Source organism: Equus caballus, chromosome 26 (assembly GCF_041296265.1).
Source record: "Equus caballus isolate H_3958 breed thoroughbred chromosome 26, TB-T2T, whole genome shotgun sequence".
Lineage (NCBI taxonomy): Eukaryota > Metazoa > Chordata > Mammalia > Perissodactyla > Equidae > Equus > Equus caballus.
In genome coordinates this window covers 34,790,893-34,810,678 of record NC_091709.1, presented here as the reverse complement: position 1 = coordinate 34,810,678, position 19,786 = coordinate 34,790,893, and the positions used below count along the sequence as shown (strand labels likewise).

Sequence of the window (19,786 nt, the reverse complement as noted above, 5' to 3'; positions counted from 1 at the left end):
GCTCTCAGCATTTACATTCTAGTAGATGAAGTTAAAAAAAAAACACACACACAGTAAAGGGGCTGGCCCGTGGCCAAGTTCACGCGTGCTGCTTCGGCGGCCCAGGGTCTCGCTGGTTTGGATCCTGGACCCGGACATGGCACTGCTCATCAGGCCACACTGAGGCGGCATCAACATGCCACAACTAGAAGGACCCACAACTAAAATATGCAACTATGTACTGGGGGGATTTGGGGAGAAAAAACAGAAAAAAAAAGAAGATTGGTAACAGTTAGCTCAGGTGCCAATCTTTAAAAAAAAAAGACAAAAACCCAGAAAAGTATAATAAAGATGAATTTAGACAGCTAATTGCTACAGAGGGAATAAAACAGCAAAATGAAAAAGAGAGTAAGGGTTGAAGTACTAAAGAGAGAGTTTAGGGAGTTATTCTGAGGTTGTGACAAATGAGCTGATGCCAGCTGCAAAGAAGACCAGAGAGGACAGTAGAGAGTGTAAAAGGAAAAGAGAAGTTCGTTAGGTTTCAAGTATGATCAGGTGTCGCCACATTTTCCGGTGGAAAAGAGCAAGATCTAGTGCCTTAATGGGGCTCTCTTTGGCTGGGGAAGACATAAGAATGGAATTTAAAATTCCAGTCAATATTCCCAATTAGAGAGCCTACGACTTTGTTGGTTCTGACTTTAGTGTCCTTTCCTTTTCTGAACGTCCAGAACTCTAACATTTAGATCCTACCACAGAAAAAGCCTTTCAGACTCAGATGTAACCAGCAGTGATAAATGTGTTACTGTCTCATCTCTATAACAGGGGTCACTGCAAAAACTCTGACTCTGAGGTCCTTGGAGCTAGGAGACCCCACAAAATGGCCAAATCCAACAGAGATGGACCTGCCATCAAGGTGAGCCTGCAATGAAGCTATTCCCAGGATATAATTTGTCCAACTGATGAAGAAACAGGGGTTCTTTCAAGGGCAGGACAGTTTTCACAGCGTGAACGTTCGTTAAGTCAGATCTGAGGATTGACCATGCTCTGGGTAACTCTGAGGTTAGCCTTACAAACAGGAGGAAGGGAGTTCTAATACTTACAGTTCCTTAGAAATCTAACTTATTATTTCATTGTCTTTTTTAATTATGGAAAGCATTCTGCAAAATGGAAGGATATCACTTACTAGGCATGTGTAAGATAATTTGTGTATTCAGTAAAGAGTCTATCATTTATTAAGATAATTTTTTTATCTAGAAAAGGGTCCTGACAAACTTACACTTAACACCTCCTCCAAGTCTGAAATCTTGTCACTCTCTTAGTCAAAGAAAATTTGAGAGTTTCAGTTTGAGTGGAAAGAGAAGATGGCTGCAGTATATCTAAATATCTTATAGCTTATAAGTGGCACACAAACAGCTGAACGTGTATTTGATTTAATCCATCTATTTTTTATTGGCAAAATACTGATCAAGTGTCAACTATGTACCAGGCACTGAACTCAGAGCAGGTTATTCAGGGTTGCACAAAATAGACACACCGCCACCATTATGGAGCAGTATCCAGAGATCTGAATGGAAAAGTATTTGAAATATTGCAATAAAGGTTGAATACTTTTTCAACAATCCAGGAGTATTGTGGCCTAAAAGTGGGTGTTGGCAGCAGTATTAAAAAGTAAAGTGTCTATGCCAGGGAATTTGTGAATTAGAATTTATAGTTTAGAATTTCAAAGATGACAGAAAAGGAGACAAAACAAAGGAAAAGAAAAGTTGGGGTGGGGATATATTTTCTCCCTTTTTGCTATTAGGAATGAAACATCACAGATTGATCAGATTAGACCTGTGACCAATATAAAAAAAATAGGAAGATTTCTTAAGGAAGGAAAAATGTGTAATAATGAAATTTCTCAGAAAATGAAATCAGCAGGTTTGTGAAAATGCCTGTTGAAGGTACTTAATAAAGTAGTGGATTATCACCCATTCCTTTGTTGTTGAAATGTGACTATCCAGTAGAAAGAATGATCTTCCTGAGTTTCTACTCCCTTCCAACTTGGCTTTCATGGTTGTTTCAGGAAGAAATATTTATTTGTGGAGTCCACTGGACTCTGAAAATGGTGTTTTAAGTAAAACCTAGAGAAGCAAGATAAACAAAAGGAATCCCCCCAGACAAATAAACAAGCAAAAAAAATCTTTCTCTGACTGCACATTTAGTGATGGAAAGGTTGGAGGTTTGGGACAGAATGAGAGGAAAGGGGATCTTTGGATTTAGACACCTATGGACAGAAGAGCTTATTTATAGTGGCAGAGATATAAACCAAGATTTCTGATCTCAGTGCCATCACATTTTGGCCAAGATGTTTCTTGGTTGTTGAGGCTGTTCTGTGCCCTGTAGAATTAGCATCATCCTTGTTTTCTACCACAAGAGACTAGTAGGCATCTGACAGCAGGTATCTCAGTTAGAGAAGCCTGGCAAGAAGTTGCAATGATTCAAGAAAGGAGATGGGAATATTTCCTTCCCTATGGGCCAAAGTAGACATCTTAGGGTAGAGTAGCGAGCAAAAGAACAAGATTTCCTACAGCCCCCCACAAGATAGTTGTGTAATGTAGCTATTTAATAATAGGAGGGTTTGAAAATGGGTATCAGTTTTACATCTGGGCACATGATTCTATTGAGACAATCTTTGGCAGAGTAAATATACATGAGGCTCTTGAATTGAAAGTGGTGACTCCAAAATAATGAGCTCATTTTAAGCAAACCATTGTTAACGATTGTCAACAGCAACTGGCAAATAAAAGGTGTTTACATATTTTGTGGCTAAGTCAGGGATGAATGGTATGCTCTGCCAATTACTGACAGTATATAAAGGGCCAAGAGAAGTAGAAGACACACACACTTCAGAAACCTCCTCTTGCAACCCAACCGAATTCTCTTCTCCTGACAACATGTGTTGCAACTACTATGGCAACTCCTGTGGCTATGGCTGCACATATGGCTATGGCTGTGGGTTTGGCCCCCATTATGGCTGCAGTTATGGGACTGGCTATGGCTGTGGATACAGCCCCCTCTATGGCTGTGGTTATGGAACCAGATATGGCTGCGGATATGGCTGTGGATATAGCCCCCGTTATGGCTGCAGTTATGGAACTGGATATGGCTGTGGTTATGGCTCCAGCTATGGCTGTGGGTACGGCTCTGGCTACTGTGGCTACAGGCCACTTTGCTATAGAAGCTGTTATTCTTCTTGCTGCTAGAACATCACTATCCAAGCCTCATTTGCTCCTGAAATGGCGTATCTAAGGATAACGCTGATTGAAGGATGTGGACCCCACGAGTCCTATACCCAAGAAATTATAACTTGACAGAATTTTTGATCTCCAATACCCACTTTTAGAATGGCATCATTGTGGCCTGAGGCTCTGAGGTGACATCTGACTATTCTCCAAATATTAGCATTACTTCCCTAGACTCGGGTTCTCTGTTATGACTGTGTTGATGATCCTAACATCCTACAATGGGCCAAATCGCTTATTCTCAATAAAAATGGTTCTTTGTTTCTAAGAAATCTCTGTATACTTGTTTGTCAACTCGTTTTTTGAAATGATATGGCCTGTCTGGAAATTTGTCTAAAAATAGCTTGCCTGAATTTGGATTTTTCTTCAGCATAGTACAAGCATTTCTTCTTATCCCTGCATCATAAATGATGTCTTCTTCACCTAATCCTCATATTCCATATGCTCAGACCTTTCCTTACCCAGGAACACTCACACAGTACTGCAGAGTGGTGTTGTGAAATTGCATTGTTTCTAGAAGGCAGCAGGAGGGGAAAGAAGAGAAGGGATGACGCATCTTCAATAGGTCAGAACAACAGTTCTGGAGAGAGACTATGTGGCCTCTGAGCTTAAAGGATTAATGGAATGAAAAAGATCATTTCTAGCGTTATTGAGAAATTAGAAGCAGACTCATTGTTAAGCACACGAGGAATAAAAACTTAAAGAATGAATAAGTTAGAAGAATAATATTCTATCACATCATCTTCATTTCAAGGAAGTAAAAATAGATTTGCATATACTGAGGTTGTGGAGTTGGTTTAAGTGGTTAATTGACAAATATTTTTCACATGAAACCATCCCCGACACTGAAGACACAGTAGGAAAATTATAGACATATGACCTGCTCTCAGAGTGTTTACATTCTAGTAGATGAAGTTAAAAAATAAAGAATACTTAAGATGAATTCAGACAGATAATTACCTCAGAGGGAATGAAACAGTTTAATGAGAAAGAAAGTAAGAGTTAAAGTATTAGAGAGAGTTCAGGGAAGTATTTTGAGGTTGTGACAAATGAGCTGATGCCAGTTGCAAAGAAGACTAGAGAGCACGGTAGCAAGTGTTAAGGGGGGAGAGAATTTTATTAGGTTTCAAGCACGATCAGATGTTGCCACATTTTCCAGTGGAAAAGAGCAAAGTCTAGTGCCTTAATGGGGCTCTCTTTCGCTGGGGAAGACATAAGAATGGAATTTAAAATTCCAGTCAATGTTCTCAGTTAGAGGGTCTATGACTTTTTTGGTACTGACTTTAGTGCCCTTTCCTTTTCTGAACTTCCAGAACTCTAACATTTAGATCCTACCACAGAAAAAGCCCTTCAGACTCAGCTGTAACCAGCGATGACAAATGTGTCACTGTCTCATTTCCATGACAGGGTCACTGCACAAACTCTGACTCTGAGGTCCTTGGAGATAGGAGACCCCACAAAATGGCCAAATCCAACAGAGATGGCCCTGCCATCAAAGTGAGCCTGCAATGAAGCTATTCACAAGATATAATTTGTCCAACTGATGAAGAAACAGGAGTTCTTTCAAATGCAGGACAGTTTTCACAGCTTGAACATTCGTTAAGTCGGATCTGAGGACTGACTGTGCTCTGGGTAACTCTGAGGTTAGCTTTACAAACAGGGGAAGGGAATTCTTATCATCACAGCTCTTTAAAAATCTAACTTATTGTTTCATTATGTTTTTTTATTATGGAAAGCATTCAGCCAAATGGAAGAATATCGGTAGGCTTGTGTAAGATAATTTATGTATCCAGTAAAGAGCCTATCATTTACTAAGATAATTTATTTATCTAGAAAAGGGTCCTCACAAACTTTCACTTAACACTTCCCCCAAGTCTGAATCTTGTCACTCTCTTAGTCAAAGAAAACTTGAGAGTTTAACTTTAAGTTAAAAGAGAAGATGGCAGTAATATATCTAAATATCTTATAGCTTATAAGTGGCACACCAACAGCTGAATGAGTATTTGATTTAACCCATCTATTTTTTATTGGCAAATATTGATCAAGTGTCAACTATGTACCAGGCACTGAACTCAGAGCAGGTAATTCAGAGCTGCACAAAATAGACACACCGCCACCATTATGGAGCAGTATCCAGAGATCTGAATGGAAAAGTATTAGAAATAATGGAATAAAAGTTGAATACTTTTTCAACAATCCAGGAGTATTGTGGCCTAAAAGTGGGTGTTGGCAGCAGTATTAAAAAGTAAAGTGTCTATGCCAGGGAATTTGTGAATTAGAATTTATAGTTTAGAATTTCAAAGATGACAGAAAAGGAGACAAAACAAAGGAAAAGAAAAGTTGGGGTGGGGATATATTTTCTTCCCTTTTGCTATTAGGAATGAAACATCACAGATTGATCAGATTAGACCTGTGACCAATATAAAAAAAATAGGAAGATTTCTTAAGGAAGGAAAAATGTGTAATAATGAAATTTCTCAGAAAATGAAATCAGCAGGTTTGTGAAAATGCCTGTTGAAGGTACTTAATAAAGTAGTGGATTATCACCCATTCCTTTGTTGTTGAAATGTGACTATCCAGTAGAAAGAATGATCTTCCTGAGTTTCTACTCCCTTCCAACTTGGCTTTCATGGTTGTTTCAGGAAGAAATATTTATTTGTGGAGTCCACTGGACTCTGAAAATGGTGTTTTAAGTAAAACCTAGAGAAGCAAGATGAACAAAAGGAATCCCCCCAGACAAATAAACAAGCAAAAAAAATCTTTCTCTGACTGCACATTTAGTGATGGAAAGGTTGGAGGTTTGGGACAGAATGAGAGGAAAGGGGATCTTTGGATTTAGACACCTATGGACAGAAGAGCTTATTTATAGTGGCAGAGATATAAACCAAGATTTCTGATCTCAGTGCCATCACATTTTGGCCAAGATGTTTCTTGGTTGTTGAGGCTGTTCTGTGCCCTGTAGAATTAGCATCATCCTTGTTTTCTACCACAAGAGACTAGTAGGCATCTGACAGCAGGTATCTCAGTTAGAGAAGCCTGGCAAGAAGTTGCAATGATTCAAGAAAGGAGATGGGAATATTTCCTTCCCTATGGGCCAAAGTAGACATCTTAGGGTAGAGTAGCGAGCAAAAGAACAAGATTTCCTACAGCCCCCCACAAGATAGTTGTGTAATGTAGCTATTTAATAATAGGAGGGTTTGAAAATGGGTATCAGTTTTACATCTGGGCACATGATTCTATTGAGACAATCTTTGGCAGAGTAAATATACATGAGGCTCTTGAATTGAAAGTGGTGACTCCAAAATAATGAGCTCATTTTAAGCAAACCATTGTTAACGATTGTCAACAGCAACTGGCAAATAAAAGGTGTTTACATATTTTGTGGCTAAGTCAGGGATGAATGGTATGCTCTGCCAATTACTGACAGTATATAAAGGGCCAAGAGAAGTAGAAGACACACACACTTCAGAAACCTCCTCTTGCAACCCAACCGAATTCTCTTCTCCTGACAACATGTGTTGCAACTACTATGGCAACTCCTGTGGCTATGGCTGCACATATGGCTATGGCTGTGGGTTTGGCCCCCATTATGGCTGCAGTTATGGGACTGGCTATGGCTGTGGATACAGCCCCCTCTATGGCTGTGGTTATGGAACCAGATATGGCTGCGGATATGGCTGTGGATATAGCCCCCGTTATGGCTGCAGTTATGGAACTGGATATGGCTGTGGTTATGGCTCCAGCTATGGCTGTGGGTACGGCTCTGGCTACTGTGGCTACAGGCCACTTTGCTATAGAAGCTGTTATTCTTCTTGCTGCTAGAACATCACTATCCAAGCCTCATTTGCTCCTGAAATGGCGTATCTAAGGATAACGCTGATTGAAGGATGTGGACCCCACGAGTCCTATACCCAAGAAATTATAACTTGACAGAATTTTTGATCTCCAATACCCACTTTTAGAATGGCATCATTGTGGCCTGAGGCTCTGAGGTGACATCTGACTATTCTCCAAATATTAGCATTACTTCCCTAGACTCGGGTTCTCTGTTATGACTGTGTTGATGATCCTAACATCCTACAATGGGCCAAATCGCTTATTCTCAATAAAAATGGTTCTTTGTTTCTAAGAAATCTCTGTATACTTGTTTGTCAACTCGTTTTTTGAAATGATATGGCCTGTCTGGAAATTTGTCTAAAAATAGCTTGCCTGAATTTGGATTTTTCTTCAGCATAGTACAAGCATTTCTTCTTATCCCTGCATCATAAATGATGTCTTCTTCACCTAATCCTCATATTCCATATGCTCAGACCTTTCCTTACCCAGGAACACTCACACAGTACTGCAGAGTGGTGTTGTGAAATTGCATTGTTTCTAGAAGGCAGCAGGAGGGGAAAGAAGAGAAGGGATGACGCATCTTCAATAGGTCAGAACAACAGTTCTGGAGAGAGACTATGTGGCCTCTGAGCTTAAAGGATTAATGGAATGAAAAAGATCATTTCTAGCGTTATTGAGAAATTAGAAGCAGACTCATTGTTAAGCACACGAGGAATAAAAACTTAAAGAATGAATAAGTTAGAAGAATAATATTCTATCACATCATCTTCATTTCAAGGAAGTAAAAATAGATTTGCATATACTGAGGTTGTGGAGTTGGTTTAAGTGGTTAATTGACAAATATTTTTCACATGAAACCATCCCCGACACTGAAGACACAGTAGGAAAATTATAGACATATGACCTGCTCTCAGAGTGTTTACATTCTAGTAGATGAAGTTAAAAAATAAAGAATACTTAAGATGAATTCAGACAGATAATTACCTCAGAGGGAATGAAACAGTTTAATGAGAAAGAAAGTAAGAGTTAAAGTATTAGAGAGAGTTCAGGGAAGTATTTTGAGGTTGTGACAAATGAGCTGATGCCAGTTGCAAAGAAGACTAGAGAGCACGGTAGCAAGTGTTAAGGGGGGAGAGAATTTTATTAGGTTTCAAGCACGATCAGATGTTGCCACATTTTCCAGTGGAAAAGAGCAAAGTCTAGTGCCTTAATGGGGCTCTCTTTCGCTGGGGAAGACATAAGAATGGAATTTAAAATTCCAGTCAATGTTCTCAGTTAGAGGGTCTATGACTTTTTTGGTACTGACTTTAGTGCCCTTTCCTTTTCTGAACTTCCAGAACTCTAACATTTAGATCCTACCACAGAAAAAGCCCTTCAGACTCAGCTGTAACCAGCGATGACAAATGTGTCACTGTCTCATTTCCATGACAGGGTCACTGCACAAACTCTGACTCTGAGGTCCTTGGAGATAGGAGACCCCACAAAATGGCCAAATCCAACAGAGATGGCCCTGCCATCAAAGTGAGCCTGCAATGAAGCTATTCACAAGATATAATTTGTCCAACTGATGAAGAAACAGGAGTTCTTTCAAATGCAGGACAGTTTTCACAGCTTGAACATTCGTTAAGTCAGATCTGAGGACTGACTGTGCTCTGGGTAACTCTGAGGTTAGCTTTACAAACAGGGGAAGGGAATTCTTATCATCACAGCTCTTTAAAAATCTAACTTATTGTTTCATTATGTTTTTTTATTATGGAAAGCATTCAGCCAAATGGAAGAATATCGGTAGGCTTGTGTAAGATAATTTATGTATCCAGTAAAGAGCCTATCATTTACTAAGATAATTTATTTATCTAGAAAAGGGTCCTCACAAACTTTCACTTAACACTTCCCCCAAGTCTGAATCTTGTCACTCTCTTAGTCAAAGAAAACTTGAGAGTTTAACTTTAAGTTAAAAGAGAAGATGGCAGTAATATATCTAAATATCTTATAGCTTATAAGTGGCACACCAACAGCTGAATGAGTATTTGATTTAACCCATCTATTTTTTATTGGCAAATATTGATCAAGTGTCAACTATGTACCAGGCACTGAACTCAGAGCAGGTAATTCAGAGCTGCACAAAATAGACACACCGCCACCATTATGGAGCAGTATCCAGAGATCTGAATGGAAAAGTATTAGAAATAATGGAATAAAAGTTGAATACTTTTTCAACAATCCAGGAGTATTGTGGCCTAAAAGTGGGTGTTGGCAGCAGTATTAAAAAGTAAAGTGTCTATGCCAGGGAATTTGTGAATTAGAATTTATAGTTTAGAATTTCAAAGATGACAGAAAAGGAGACAAAACAAAGGAAAAGAAAAGTTGGGGTGGGGATATATTTTCTTCCCTTTTGCTATTAGGAATGAAACATCACAGATTGATCAGATTAGACCTGTGACCAATATAAAAAAAATAGGAAGATTTCTTAAGGAAGGAAAAATGTGTAATAATGAAATTTCTCAGAAAATGAAATCAGCAGGTTTGTGAAAATGCCTGTTGAAGGTACTTAATAAAGTAGTGGATTATCACCCATTCCTTTGTTGTTGAAATGTGACTATCCAGTAGAAAGAATGATCTTCCTGAGTTTCTACTCCCTTCCAACTTGGCTTTCATGGTTGTTTCAGGAAGAAATATTTATTTGTGGAGTCCACTGGACTCTGAAAATGGTGTTTTAAGTAAAACCTAGAGAAGCAAGATGAACAAAAGGAATCCCCCCAGACAAATAAACAAGCAAAAAAAATCTTTCTCTGACTGCACATTTAGTGATGGAAAGGTTGGAGGTTTGGGACAGAATGAGAGGAAAGGGGATCTTTGGATTTAGACACCTATGGACAGAAGAGCTTATTTATAGTGGCAGAGATATAAACCAAGATTTCTGATCTCAGTGCCATCACATTTTGGCCAAGATGTTTCTTGGTTGTTGAGGCTGTTCTGTGCCCTGTAGAATTAGCATCATCCTTGTTTTCTACCACAAGAGACTAGTAGGCATCTGACAGCAGGTATCTCAGTTAGAGAAGCCTGGCAAGAAGTTGCAATGATTCAAGAAAGGAGATGGGAATATTTCCTTCCCTATGGGCCAAAGTAGACATCTTAGGGTAGAGTAGCGAGCAAAAGAACAAGATTTCCTACAGCCCCCCACAAGATAGTTGTGTAATGTAGCTATTTAATAATAGGAGGGTTTGAAAATGGGTATCAGTTTTACATCTGGGCACATGATTCTATTGAGACAATCTTTGGCAGAGTAAATATACATGAGGCTCTTGAATTGAAAGTGGTGACTCCAAAATAATGAGCTCATTTTAAGCAAACCATTGTTAACGATTGTCAACAGCAACTGGCAAATAAAAGGTGTTTACATATTTTGTGGCTAAGTCAGGGATGAATGGTATGCTCTGCCAATTACTGACAGTATATAAAGGGCCAAGAGAAGTAGAAGACACACACACTTCAGAAACCTCCTCTTGCAACCCAACCGAATTCTCTTCTCCTGACAACATGTGTTGCAACTACTATGGCAACTCCTGTGGCTATGGCTGCACATATGGCTATGGCTGTGGGTTTGGCCCCCATTATGGCTGCAGTTATGGGACTGGCTATGGCTGTGGATACAGCCCCCTCTATGGCTGTGGTTATGGAACCAGATATGGCTGCGGATATGGCTGTGGATATAGCCCCCGTTATGGCTGCAGTTATGGAACTGGATATGGCTGTGGTTATGGCTCCAGCTATGGCTGTGGGTACGGCTCTGGCTACTGTGGCTACAGGCCACTTTGCTATAGAAGCTGTTATTCTTCTTGCTGCTAGAACATCACTATCCAAGCCTCATTTGCTCCTGAAATGGCGTATCTAAGGATAACGCTGATTGAAGGATGTGGACCCCACGAGTCCTATACCCAAGAAATTATAACTTGACAGAATTTTTGATCTCCAATACCCACTTTTAGAATGGCATCATTGTGGCCTGAGGCTCTGAGGTGACATCTGACTATTCTCCAAATATTAGCATTACTTCCCTAGACTCGGGTTCTCTGTTATGACTGTGTTGATGATCCTAACATCCTACAATGGGCCAAATCGCTTATTCTCAATAAAAATGGTTCTTTGTTTCTAAGAAATCTCTGTATACTTGTTTGTCAACTCGTTTTTTGAAATGATATGGCCTGTCTGGAAATTTGTCTAAAAATAGCTTGCCTGAATTTGGATTTTTCTTCAGCATAGTACAAGCATTTCTTCTTATCCCTGCATCATAAATGATGTCTTCTTCACCTAATCCTCATATTCCATATGCTCAGACCTTTCCTTACCCAGGAACACTCACACAGTACTGCAGAGTGGTGTTGTGAAATTGCATTGTTTCTAGAAGGCAGCAGGAGGGGAAAGAAGAGAAGGGATGACGCATCTTCAATAGGTCAGAACAACAGTTCTGGAGAGAGACTATGTGGCCTCTGAGCTTAAAGGATTAATGGAATGAAAAAGATCATTTCTAGCGTTATTGAGAAATTAGAAGCAGACTCATTGTTAAGCACACGAGGAATAAAAACTTAAAGAATGAATAAGTTAGAAGAATAATATTCTATCACATCATCTTCATTTCAAGGAAGTAAAAATAGATTTGCATATATTGAGGTTGTGGAGGTTGGTTTAAGTGGTTAATTGACAAATATTTTTCACATGAAACCATCCCCGACACTGAAGACACAGTAGGAAAATTATAGACATATGACCTGCTCTCAGAGTGTTTACATTCTAGTAGATGAAGTTAAAAAATAAAGAATACTTAAGATGAATTCAGACAGATAATTACCTCAGAGGGAATGAAACAGTTTAATGAGAAAGAAAGTAAGAGTTAAAGTATTAGAGAGAGTTCAGGGAAGTATTTTGAGGTTGTGACAAATGAGCTGATGCCAGTTGCAAAGAAGACTAGAGAGCACGGTAGCAAGTGTTAAGGGGGGAGAGAATTTTATTAGGTTTCAAGCACGATCAGATGTTGCCACATTTTCCAGTGGAAAAGAGCAAAGTCTAGTGCCTTAATGGGGCTCTCTTTCGCTGGGGAAGACATAAGAATGGAATTTAAAATTCCAGTCAATGTTCTCAGTTAGAGGGTCTATGACTTTTTTGGTACTGACTTTAGTGCCCTTTCCTTTTCTGAACTTCCAGAACTCTAACATTTAGATCCTACCACAGAAAAAGCCCTTCAGACTCAGCTGTAACCAGCGATGACAAATGTGTCACTGTCTCATTTCCATGACAGGGTCACTGCACAAACTCTGACTCTGAGGTCCTTGGAGATAGGAGACCCCACAAAATGGCCAAATCCAACAGAGATGGCCCTGCCATCAAAGTGAGCCTGCAATGAAGCTATTCACAAGATATAATTTGTCCAACTGATGAAGAAACAGGAGTTCTTTCAAATGCAGGACAGTTTTCACAGCTTGAACATTCGTTAAGTCAGATCTGAGGACTGACTGTGCTCTGGGTAACTCTGAGGTTAGCTTTACAAACAGGGGAAGGGAATTCTTATCATCACAGCTCTTTAAAAATCTAACTTATTGTTTCATTATGTTTTTTTATTATGGAAAGCATTCAGCCAAATGGAAGAATATCGGTAGGCTTGTGTAAGATAATTTATGTATCCAGTAAAGAGCCTATCATTTACTAAGATAATTTATTTATCTAGAAAAGGGTCCTCACAAACTTTCACTTAACACTTCCCCCAAGTCTGAATCTTGTCACTCTCTTAGTCAAAGAAAACTTGAGAGTTTAACTTTAAGTTAAAAGAGAAGATGGCAGTAATATATCTAAATATCTTATAGCTTATAAGTGGCACACCAACAGCTGAATGAGTATTTGATTTAACCCATCTATTTTTTATTGGCAAATATTGATCAAGTGTCAACTATGTACCAGGCACTGAACTCAGAGCAGGTAATTCAGAGCTGCACAAAATAGACACACCGCCACCATTATGGAGCAGTATCCAGAGATCTGAATGGAAAAGTATTAGAAATAATGGAATAAAAGTTGAATACTTTTTCAACAATCCAGGAGTATTGTGGCCTAAAAGTGGGTGTTGGCAGCAGTATTAAAAAGTAAAGTGTCTATGCCAGGGAATTTGTGAATTAGAATTTATAGTTTAGAATTTCAAAGATGACAGAAAAGGAGACAAAACAAAGGAAAAGAAAAGTTGGGGTGGGGATATATTTTCTTCCCTTTTGCTATTAGGAATGAAACATCACAGATTGATCAGATTAGACCTGTGACCAATATAAAAAAAATAGGAAGATTTCTTAAGGAAGGAAAAATGTGTAATAATGAAATTTCTCAGAAAATGAAATCAGCAGGTTTGTGAAAATGCCTGTTGAAGGTACTTAATAAAGTAGTGGATTATCACCCATTCCTTTGTTGTTGAAATGTGACTATCCAGTAGAAAGAATGATCTTCCTGAGTTTCTACTCCCTTCCAACTTGGCTTTCATGGTTGTTTCAGGAAGAAATATTTATTTGTGGAGTCCACTGGACTCTGAAAATGGTGTTTTAAGTAAAACCTAGAGAAGCAAGATGAACAAAAGGAATCCCCCCAGACAAATAAACAAGCAAAAAAAATCTTTCTCTGACTGCACATTTAGTGATGGAAAGGTTGGAGGTTTGGGACAGAATGAGAGGAAAGGGGATCTTTGGATTTAGACACCTATGGACAGAAGAGCTTATTTATAGTGGCAGAGATATAAACCAAGATTTCTGATCTCAGTGCCATCACATTTTGGCCAAGATGTTTCTTGGTTGTTGAGGCTGTTCTGTGCCCTGTAGAATTAGCATCATCCTTGTTTTCTACCACAAGAGACTAGTAGGCATCTGACAGCAGGTATCTCAGTTAGAGAAGCCTGGCAAGAAGTTGCAATGATTCAAGAAAGGAGATGGGAATATTTCCTTCCCTATGGGCCAAAGTAGACATCTTAGGGTAGAGTAGCGAGCAAAAGAACAAGATTTCCTACAGCCCCCCACAAGATAGTTGTGTAATGTAGCTATTTAATAATAGGAGGGTTTGAAAATGGGTATCAGTTTTACATCTGGGCACATGATTCTATTGAGACAATCTTTGGCAGAGTAAATATACATGAGGCTCTTGAATTGAAAGTGGTGACTCCAAAATAATGAGCTCATTTTAAGCAAACCATTGTTAACGATTGTCAACAGCAACTGGCAAATAAAAGGTGTTTACATATTTTGTGGCTAAGTCAGGGATGAATGGTATGCTCTGCCAATTACTGACAGTATATAAAGGGCCAAGAGAAGTAGAAGACACACACACTTCAGAAACCTCCTCTTGCAACCCAACCGAATTCTCTTCTCCTGACAACATGTGTTGCAACTACTATGGCAACTCCTGTGGCTATGGCTGCACATATGGCTATGGCTGTGGGTTTGGCCCCCATTATGGCTGCAGTTATGGGACTGGCTATGGCTGTGGATACAGCCCCCTCTATGGCTGTGGTTATGGAACCAGATATGGCTGCGGATATGGCTGTGGATATAGCCCCCGTTATGGCTGCAGTTATGGAACTGGATATGGCTGTGGTTATGGCTCCAGCTATGGCTGTGGGTACGGCTCTGGCTACTGTGGCTACAGGCCACTTTGCTATAGAAGCTGTTATTCTTCTTGCTGCTAGAACATCACTATCCAAGCCTCATTTGCTCCTGAAATGGCGTATCTAAGGATAACGCTGATTGAAGGATGTGGACCCCACGAGTCCTATACCCAAGAAATTATAACTTGACAGAATTTTTGATCTCCAATACCCACTTTTAGAATGGCATCATTGTGGCCTGAGGCTCTGAGGTGACATCTGACTATTCTCCAAATATTAGCATTACTTCCCTAGACTCGGGTTCTCTGTTATGACTGTGTTGATGATCCTAACATCCTACAATGGGCCAAATCGCTTATTCTCAATAAAAATGGTTCTTTGTTTCTAAGAAATCTCTGTATACTTGTTTGTCAACTCGTTTTTTGAAATGATATGGCCTGTCTGGAAATTTGTCTAAAAATAGCTTGCCTGAATTTGGATTTTTCTTCAGCATAGTACAAGCATTTCTTCTTATCCCTGCATCATAAATGATGTCTTCTTCACCTAATCCTCATATTCCATATGCTCAGACCTTTCCTTACCCAGGAACACTCACACAGTACTGCAGAGTGGTGTTGTGAAATTGCATTGTTTCTAGAAGGCAGCAGGAGGGGAAAGAAGAGAAGGGATGACGCATCTTCAATAGGTCAGAACAACAGTTCTGGAGAGAGACTATGTGGCCTCTGAGCTTAAAGGATTAATGGAATGAAAAAGATCATTTCTAGCGTTATTGAGAAATTAGAAGCAGACTCATTGTTAAGCACACGAGGAATAAAAACTTAAAGAATGAATAAGTTAGAAGAATAATATTCTATCACATCATCTTCATTTCAAGGAAGTAAAAATAGATTTGCATATATTGAGGTTGTGGAGGTTGGTTTAAGTGGTTAATTGACAAATATTTTTCACATGAAACCATCCCCGACACTGAAGACACAGTAGGAAAATTATAGACATATGACCTGCTCTCAGAGTGTTTACATTCTAGTAGATGAAGTTAAAAAATAAAGAATACTTAAGATGAATTCAGACAGATAATTACCTCAGAGGGAATGAAACAGTTTAATGAGAAAGAAAGTAAGAGTTAAAGTATTAGAGAGAGTTCAGGGAAGTATTTTGAGGTTGTGACAAATGAGCTGATGCCAGTTGCAAAGAAGACTAGAGAGCACGGTAGCAAGTGTTAAGGGGGGAGAGAATTTTATTAGGTTTCAAGCACGATCAGATGTTGCCACATTTTCCAGTGGAAAAGAGCAAAGTCTAGTGCCTTAATGGGGCTCTCTTTCGCTGGGGAAGACATAAGAATGGAATTTAAAATTCCAGTCAATGTTCTCAGTTAGAGGGTCTATGACTTTTTTGGTACTGACTTTAGTGCCCTTTCCTTTTCTGAACTTCCAGAACTCTAACATTTAGATCCTACCACAGAAAAAGCCCTTCAGACTCAGCTGTAACCAGCGATGACAAATGTGTCACTGTCTCATTTCCATGACAGGGTCACTGCACAAACTCTGACTCTGAGGTCCTTGGAGATAGGAGACCCCACAAAATGGCCAAATCCAACAGAGATGGCCCTGCCATCAAAGTGAGCCTGCAATGAAGCTATTCACAAGATATAATTTGTCCAACTGATGAAGAAACAGGAGTTCTTTCAAATGCAGGACAGTTTTCACAGCTTGAACATTCGTTAAGTCAGATCTGAGGACTGACTGTGCTCTGGGTAACTCTGAGGTTAGCTTTACAAACAGGGGAAGGGAATTCTTATCATCACAGCTCTTTAAAAATCTAACTTATTGTTTCATTATGTTTTTTTATTATGGAAAGCATTCAGCCAAATGGAAGAATATCGGTAGGCTTGTGTAAGATAATTTATGTATCCAGTAAAGAGCCTATCATTTACTAAGATAATTTATTTATCTAGAAAAGGGTCCTCACAAACTTTCACTTAACACTTCCCCCAAGTCTGAATCTTGTCACTCTCTTAGTCAAAGAAAACTTGAGAGTTTAACTTTAAGTTAAAAGAGAAGATGGCAGTAATATATCTAAATATCTTATAGCTTATAAGTGGCACACCAACAGCTGAATGAGTATTTGATTTAACCCATCTATTTTTTATTGGCAAATATTGATCAAGTGTCAACTATGTACCAGGCACTGAACTCAGAGCAGGTAATTCAGAGCTGCACAAAATAGACACACCGCCACCATTATGGAGCAGTATCCAGAGATCTGAATGGAAAAGTATTAGAAATAATGGAATAAAAGTTGAATACTTTTTCAACAATCCAGGAGTATTGTGGCCTAAAAGTGGGTGTTGGCAGCAGTATTAAAAAGTAAAGTGTCTATGCCAGGGAATTTGTGAATTAGAATTTATAGTTTAGAATTTCAAAGATGACAGAAAAGGAGACAAAACAAAGGAAAAGAAAAGTTGGGGTGGGGATATATTTTCTTCCCTTTTGCTATTAGGAATGAAACATCACAGATTGATCAGATTAGACCTGTGACCAATATAAAAAAAATAGGAAGATTTCTTAAGGAAGGAAAAATGTGTAATAATGAAATTTCTCAGAAAATGAAATCAGCAGGTTTGTGAAAATGCCTGTTGAAGGTACTTAATAAAGTAGTGGATTATCACCCATTCCTTTGTTGTTGAAATGTGACTATCCAGTAGAAAGAATGATCTTCCTGAGTTTCTACTCCCTTCCAACTTGGCTTTCATGGTTGTTTCAGGAAGAAATATTTATTTGTGGAGTCCACTGGACTCTGAAAATGGTGTTTTAAGTAAAACCTAGAGAAGCAAGATGAACAAAAGGAATCCCCCCAGACAAATAAACAAGCAAAAAAAATCTTTCTCTGACTGCACATTTAGTGATGGAAAGGTTGGAGGTTTGGGATAGAATGAGAGGAAAGGGCATGTCTGGATTAAGACACCTATGGGTAGAAGAGCTTATTTATAGAGGCAGAGACATAAACCAAGATTTCTGATCTCAGTGCCATCACATTTTGGCCAAGATGTTTCTAGGTTGTTGGGGGGCTCTTCTGTGCCCTAGAGAATTAGATTCATCCTTGTTTTCTACCCCAAGGAACTAGTAGGTATCTGACAGTAGGTATGTGAGTGGGACAAGTCTGGCAAGAAGTTGCAATGATTCAAGAAAGGAGATGGGAGTATTTCCTTCCCTATGGGCCAAAGTAGACATTTTAGGAAAGAGTAGCGACAAAAAGGACAAAATTTTCCTACAACCCCTCAAAACGTAGTTGTGTAAGGTAGCTATTTGATGACAGGAGATTCTGAAAATCGGTATCAGTTTTACATCTGGGCACATGATTCTATTGAGAGAATCTTTGGCAGGGTAAATGTAAAGGATGCTCTTGAATTGAAAGTGGTGACTCCAAAATAATGACCTCATTTTAAGCAAACCATTGTTAACGATTGTCAACAGTGACTGGCACATATGAGTTGTTTACATATTTTGCGGCTAAGTCAGGGATGAATGGTATGCTCTGCCAATTACTGACAGTATATAAAGGGCCAGGAGAAGTAGAAGACACACACTTCAGAAACCTCCTCTTGCAACCCGCCTGAATTCTCTTCTCCTGACAACATGTGTTGCAACTACTATGGCAACTCCTGTGGCTATGGCTGCACATATGGCTATGGCTGTGGGTTTGGCCCCCATTATGGCTGCAGTTATGGGACTGGCTATGGCTGTGGATACAGCCCCCTCTATGGCTGTGGTTATGGAACCAGATATGGCTGCGGATATGGCTGTGGATATAGCCCCCGTTATGGCTGCAGTTATGGAACTGGATATGGCTGTGGTTATGGCTCCAGCTATGGCTGTGGGTACGGCTCTGGCTACTGTGGCTACAGGCCATTTTGCTATAGAAGATGTTACTCTTCTTGCTGCTAGAACATCACTATCCAAGCCTCATTTGCTCCTGAAATGGCGTATCTAAGGATAATGCTGATTGAAGGATGTGGACCCCAAGATATCTATACCCAAGAAATTACAACTTGACAAAGGCTTTGACCTCCAATACCCATTTTCAGAATGGCATCATTGTGGCCTGAGGTCCTGAGGTATCATCTGACTATTTTCCAAATATTAGCATTACTTCCTTAGTCTGGGGTCTCTCTTATGACTGTGTTGATGATCCTAACATCCTACAATGGGCCAAATCGCTTATTCTCAATAAACATGGTTCTTTGTTTTTAAGAAATCTCCGTGTTCTTGTTTGTCAATTCCTCCTTTTATGAAATGCTGTGGCCTCTCTTGAAATTTGTCTAAAAATAGTTTGCCTGAACTTGGGTTTTTCTTTGATATAGCACCAGCATTTCTTCTTATAAGTGCATCATAAATGATGTCTTCTTTGCCTATTCCTCATATTCTACATGCTGAGACCCTCACTCACCCAGGAACACTCATACAGTATTGCAGAATTCTGCTCTGAAGTCCCATTGTGTCTAGAATGCAGTAGGAGGCAAAAGACGAGAAGGAATGACATATCCTCAAGAGGGTAAGTCAAAAGTCCCAGAGAGGAAAGGTGTGGCCTGAAAGCTTAAAGGATTAATGGAAGGGAAAACATTATTTCGAGGGTTATTGAGAAATTAAAGCAGACTCATGTGTTAAACACATGAGGAATAAAAGCTTAAGGAAAGAATAAGTTGGATGAATAATATTCTATCATGTCATCTGCATTTATTGGAAGTGCAAATAGATATGTGTATATTGAGGTTGTGGAAACTGATTTGAGTCACTTAATTGATAAATAATTTGAAAGGAAATCATGCCTGACATGGAAGACACAGTAGGAAAATTATAGATATCTTTCCTGCTCGCAGTGCTTACATTCTAGTAGATGAAGTTAAAAAAAAAAAAAACAAAAAAACAGTAAAAGGGCCTGAGCCATAATGGCGTGGTTAAGTTCAGGTGCTTTGCTTCTGCCGCCCAGTGTTTCACTGGTTCAGATCCTGGGCACGGACATGGCACCACTCACTAGGCCACATGGAAACAGTGTCTCACAT

The 19,786-nt window shown here is 39.3% G+C and overlaps 5 protein-coding genes across 5 annotated transcripts; all 5 read left to right on the top strand.

The window, feature by feature from the left end:
- Positions 1-2,861: 2,861 nt before the first annotated feature.
- LOC138920883 (keratin-associated protein 21-1-like) lies at positions 2,862-3,535 on the top strand. Its single transcript, XM_070252160.1, has one exon. It carries the CDS (start codon positions 2,916-2,918, stop codon positions 3,222-3,224), a length of 309 nt encoding a protein of 102 aa, XP_070108261.1. The 5' UTR covers positions 2,862-2,915; the 3' UTR covers positions 3,225-3,535.
- A 3,187-nt stretch (positions 3,536-6,722) lies between these two features.
- Positions 6,723-7,396, top strand: LOC138920882 (keratin-associated protein 21-1-like). The gene has a single exon (XM_070252159.1). The coding sequence runs from the start codon at positions 6,777-6,779 to the stop codon at positions 7,083-7,085; it is 309 nt and encodes a 102-aa protein (XP_070108260.1). The 5' UTR covers positions 6,723-6,776; the 3' UTR covers positions 7,086-7,396.
- A 3,187-nt stretch (positions 7,397-10,583) lies between these two features.
- On the top strand, positions 10,584-11,257 carry LOC111770775 (keratin-associated protein 21-1-like). Its single transcript, XM_023629978.2, has one exon. It carries the CDS (start codon positions 10,638-10,640, stop codon positions 10,944-10,946), a length of 309 nt encoding a protein of 102 aa, XP_023485746.1. The 5' UTR covers positions 10,584-10,637; the 3' UTR covers positions 10,947-11,257.
- Positions 11,258-14,445: 3,188 nt separating this feature from the next.
- Positions 14,446-15,119, top strand: LOC111770774 (keratin-associated protein 21-1-like). Its single transcript, XM_023629976.2, has one exon. The coding sequence runs from the start codon at positions 14,500-14,502 to the stop codon at positions 14,806-14,808; it is 309 nt and encodes a 102-aa protein (XP_023485744.1). The 5' UTR covers positions 14,446-14,499; the 3' UTR covers positions 14,809-15,119.
- Positions 15,120-18,310: 3,191 nt separating this feature from the next.
- LOC111770819 (keratin-associated protein 21-1-like) lies at positions 18,311-18,981 on the top strand. The gene has a single exon (XM_070252697.1). It carries the CDS (start codon positions 18,363-18,365, stop codon positions 18,669-18,671), a length of 309 nt encoding a protein of 102 aa, XP_070108798.1. The 5' UTR covers positions 18,311-18,362; the 3' UTR covers positions 18,672-18,981.
- Positions 18,982-19,786: the final 805 nt, after the last annotated feature.

What these genes read in the sequence shown, in the direction of transcription:
- LOC138920883 (XM_070252160.1), top strand. Translation starts at nt 2,916, where the DNA reads ATGTGTTGCAACTACTATGGCAACTCCTGTGGCTATGGCTGCACATAT.
- LOC138920882 (XM_070252159.1), top strand. Translation starts at nt 6,777, where the DNA reads ATGTGTTGCAACTACTATGGCAACTCCTGTGGCTATGGCTGCACATAT.
- LOC111770775 (XM_023629978.2), top strand. Translation starts at nt 10,638, where the DNA reads ATGTGTTGCAACTACTATGGCAACTCCTGTGGCTATGGCTGCACATAT.
- LOC111770774 (XM_023629976.2), top strand. Translation starts at nt 14,500, where the DNA reads ATGTGTTGCAACTACTATGGCAACTCCTGTGGCTATGGCTGCACATAT.
- LOC111770819 (XM_070252697.1), top strand. Translation starts at nt 18,363, where the DNA reads ATGTGTTGCAACTACTATGGCAACTCCTGTGGCTATGGCTGCACATAT.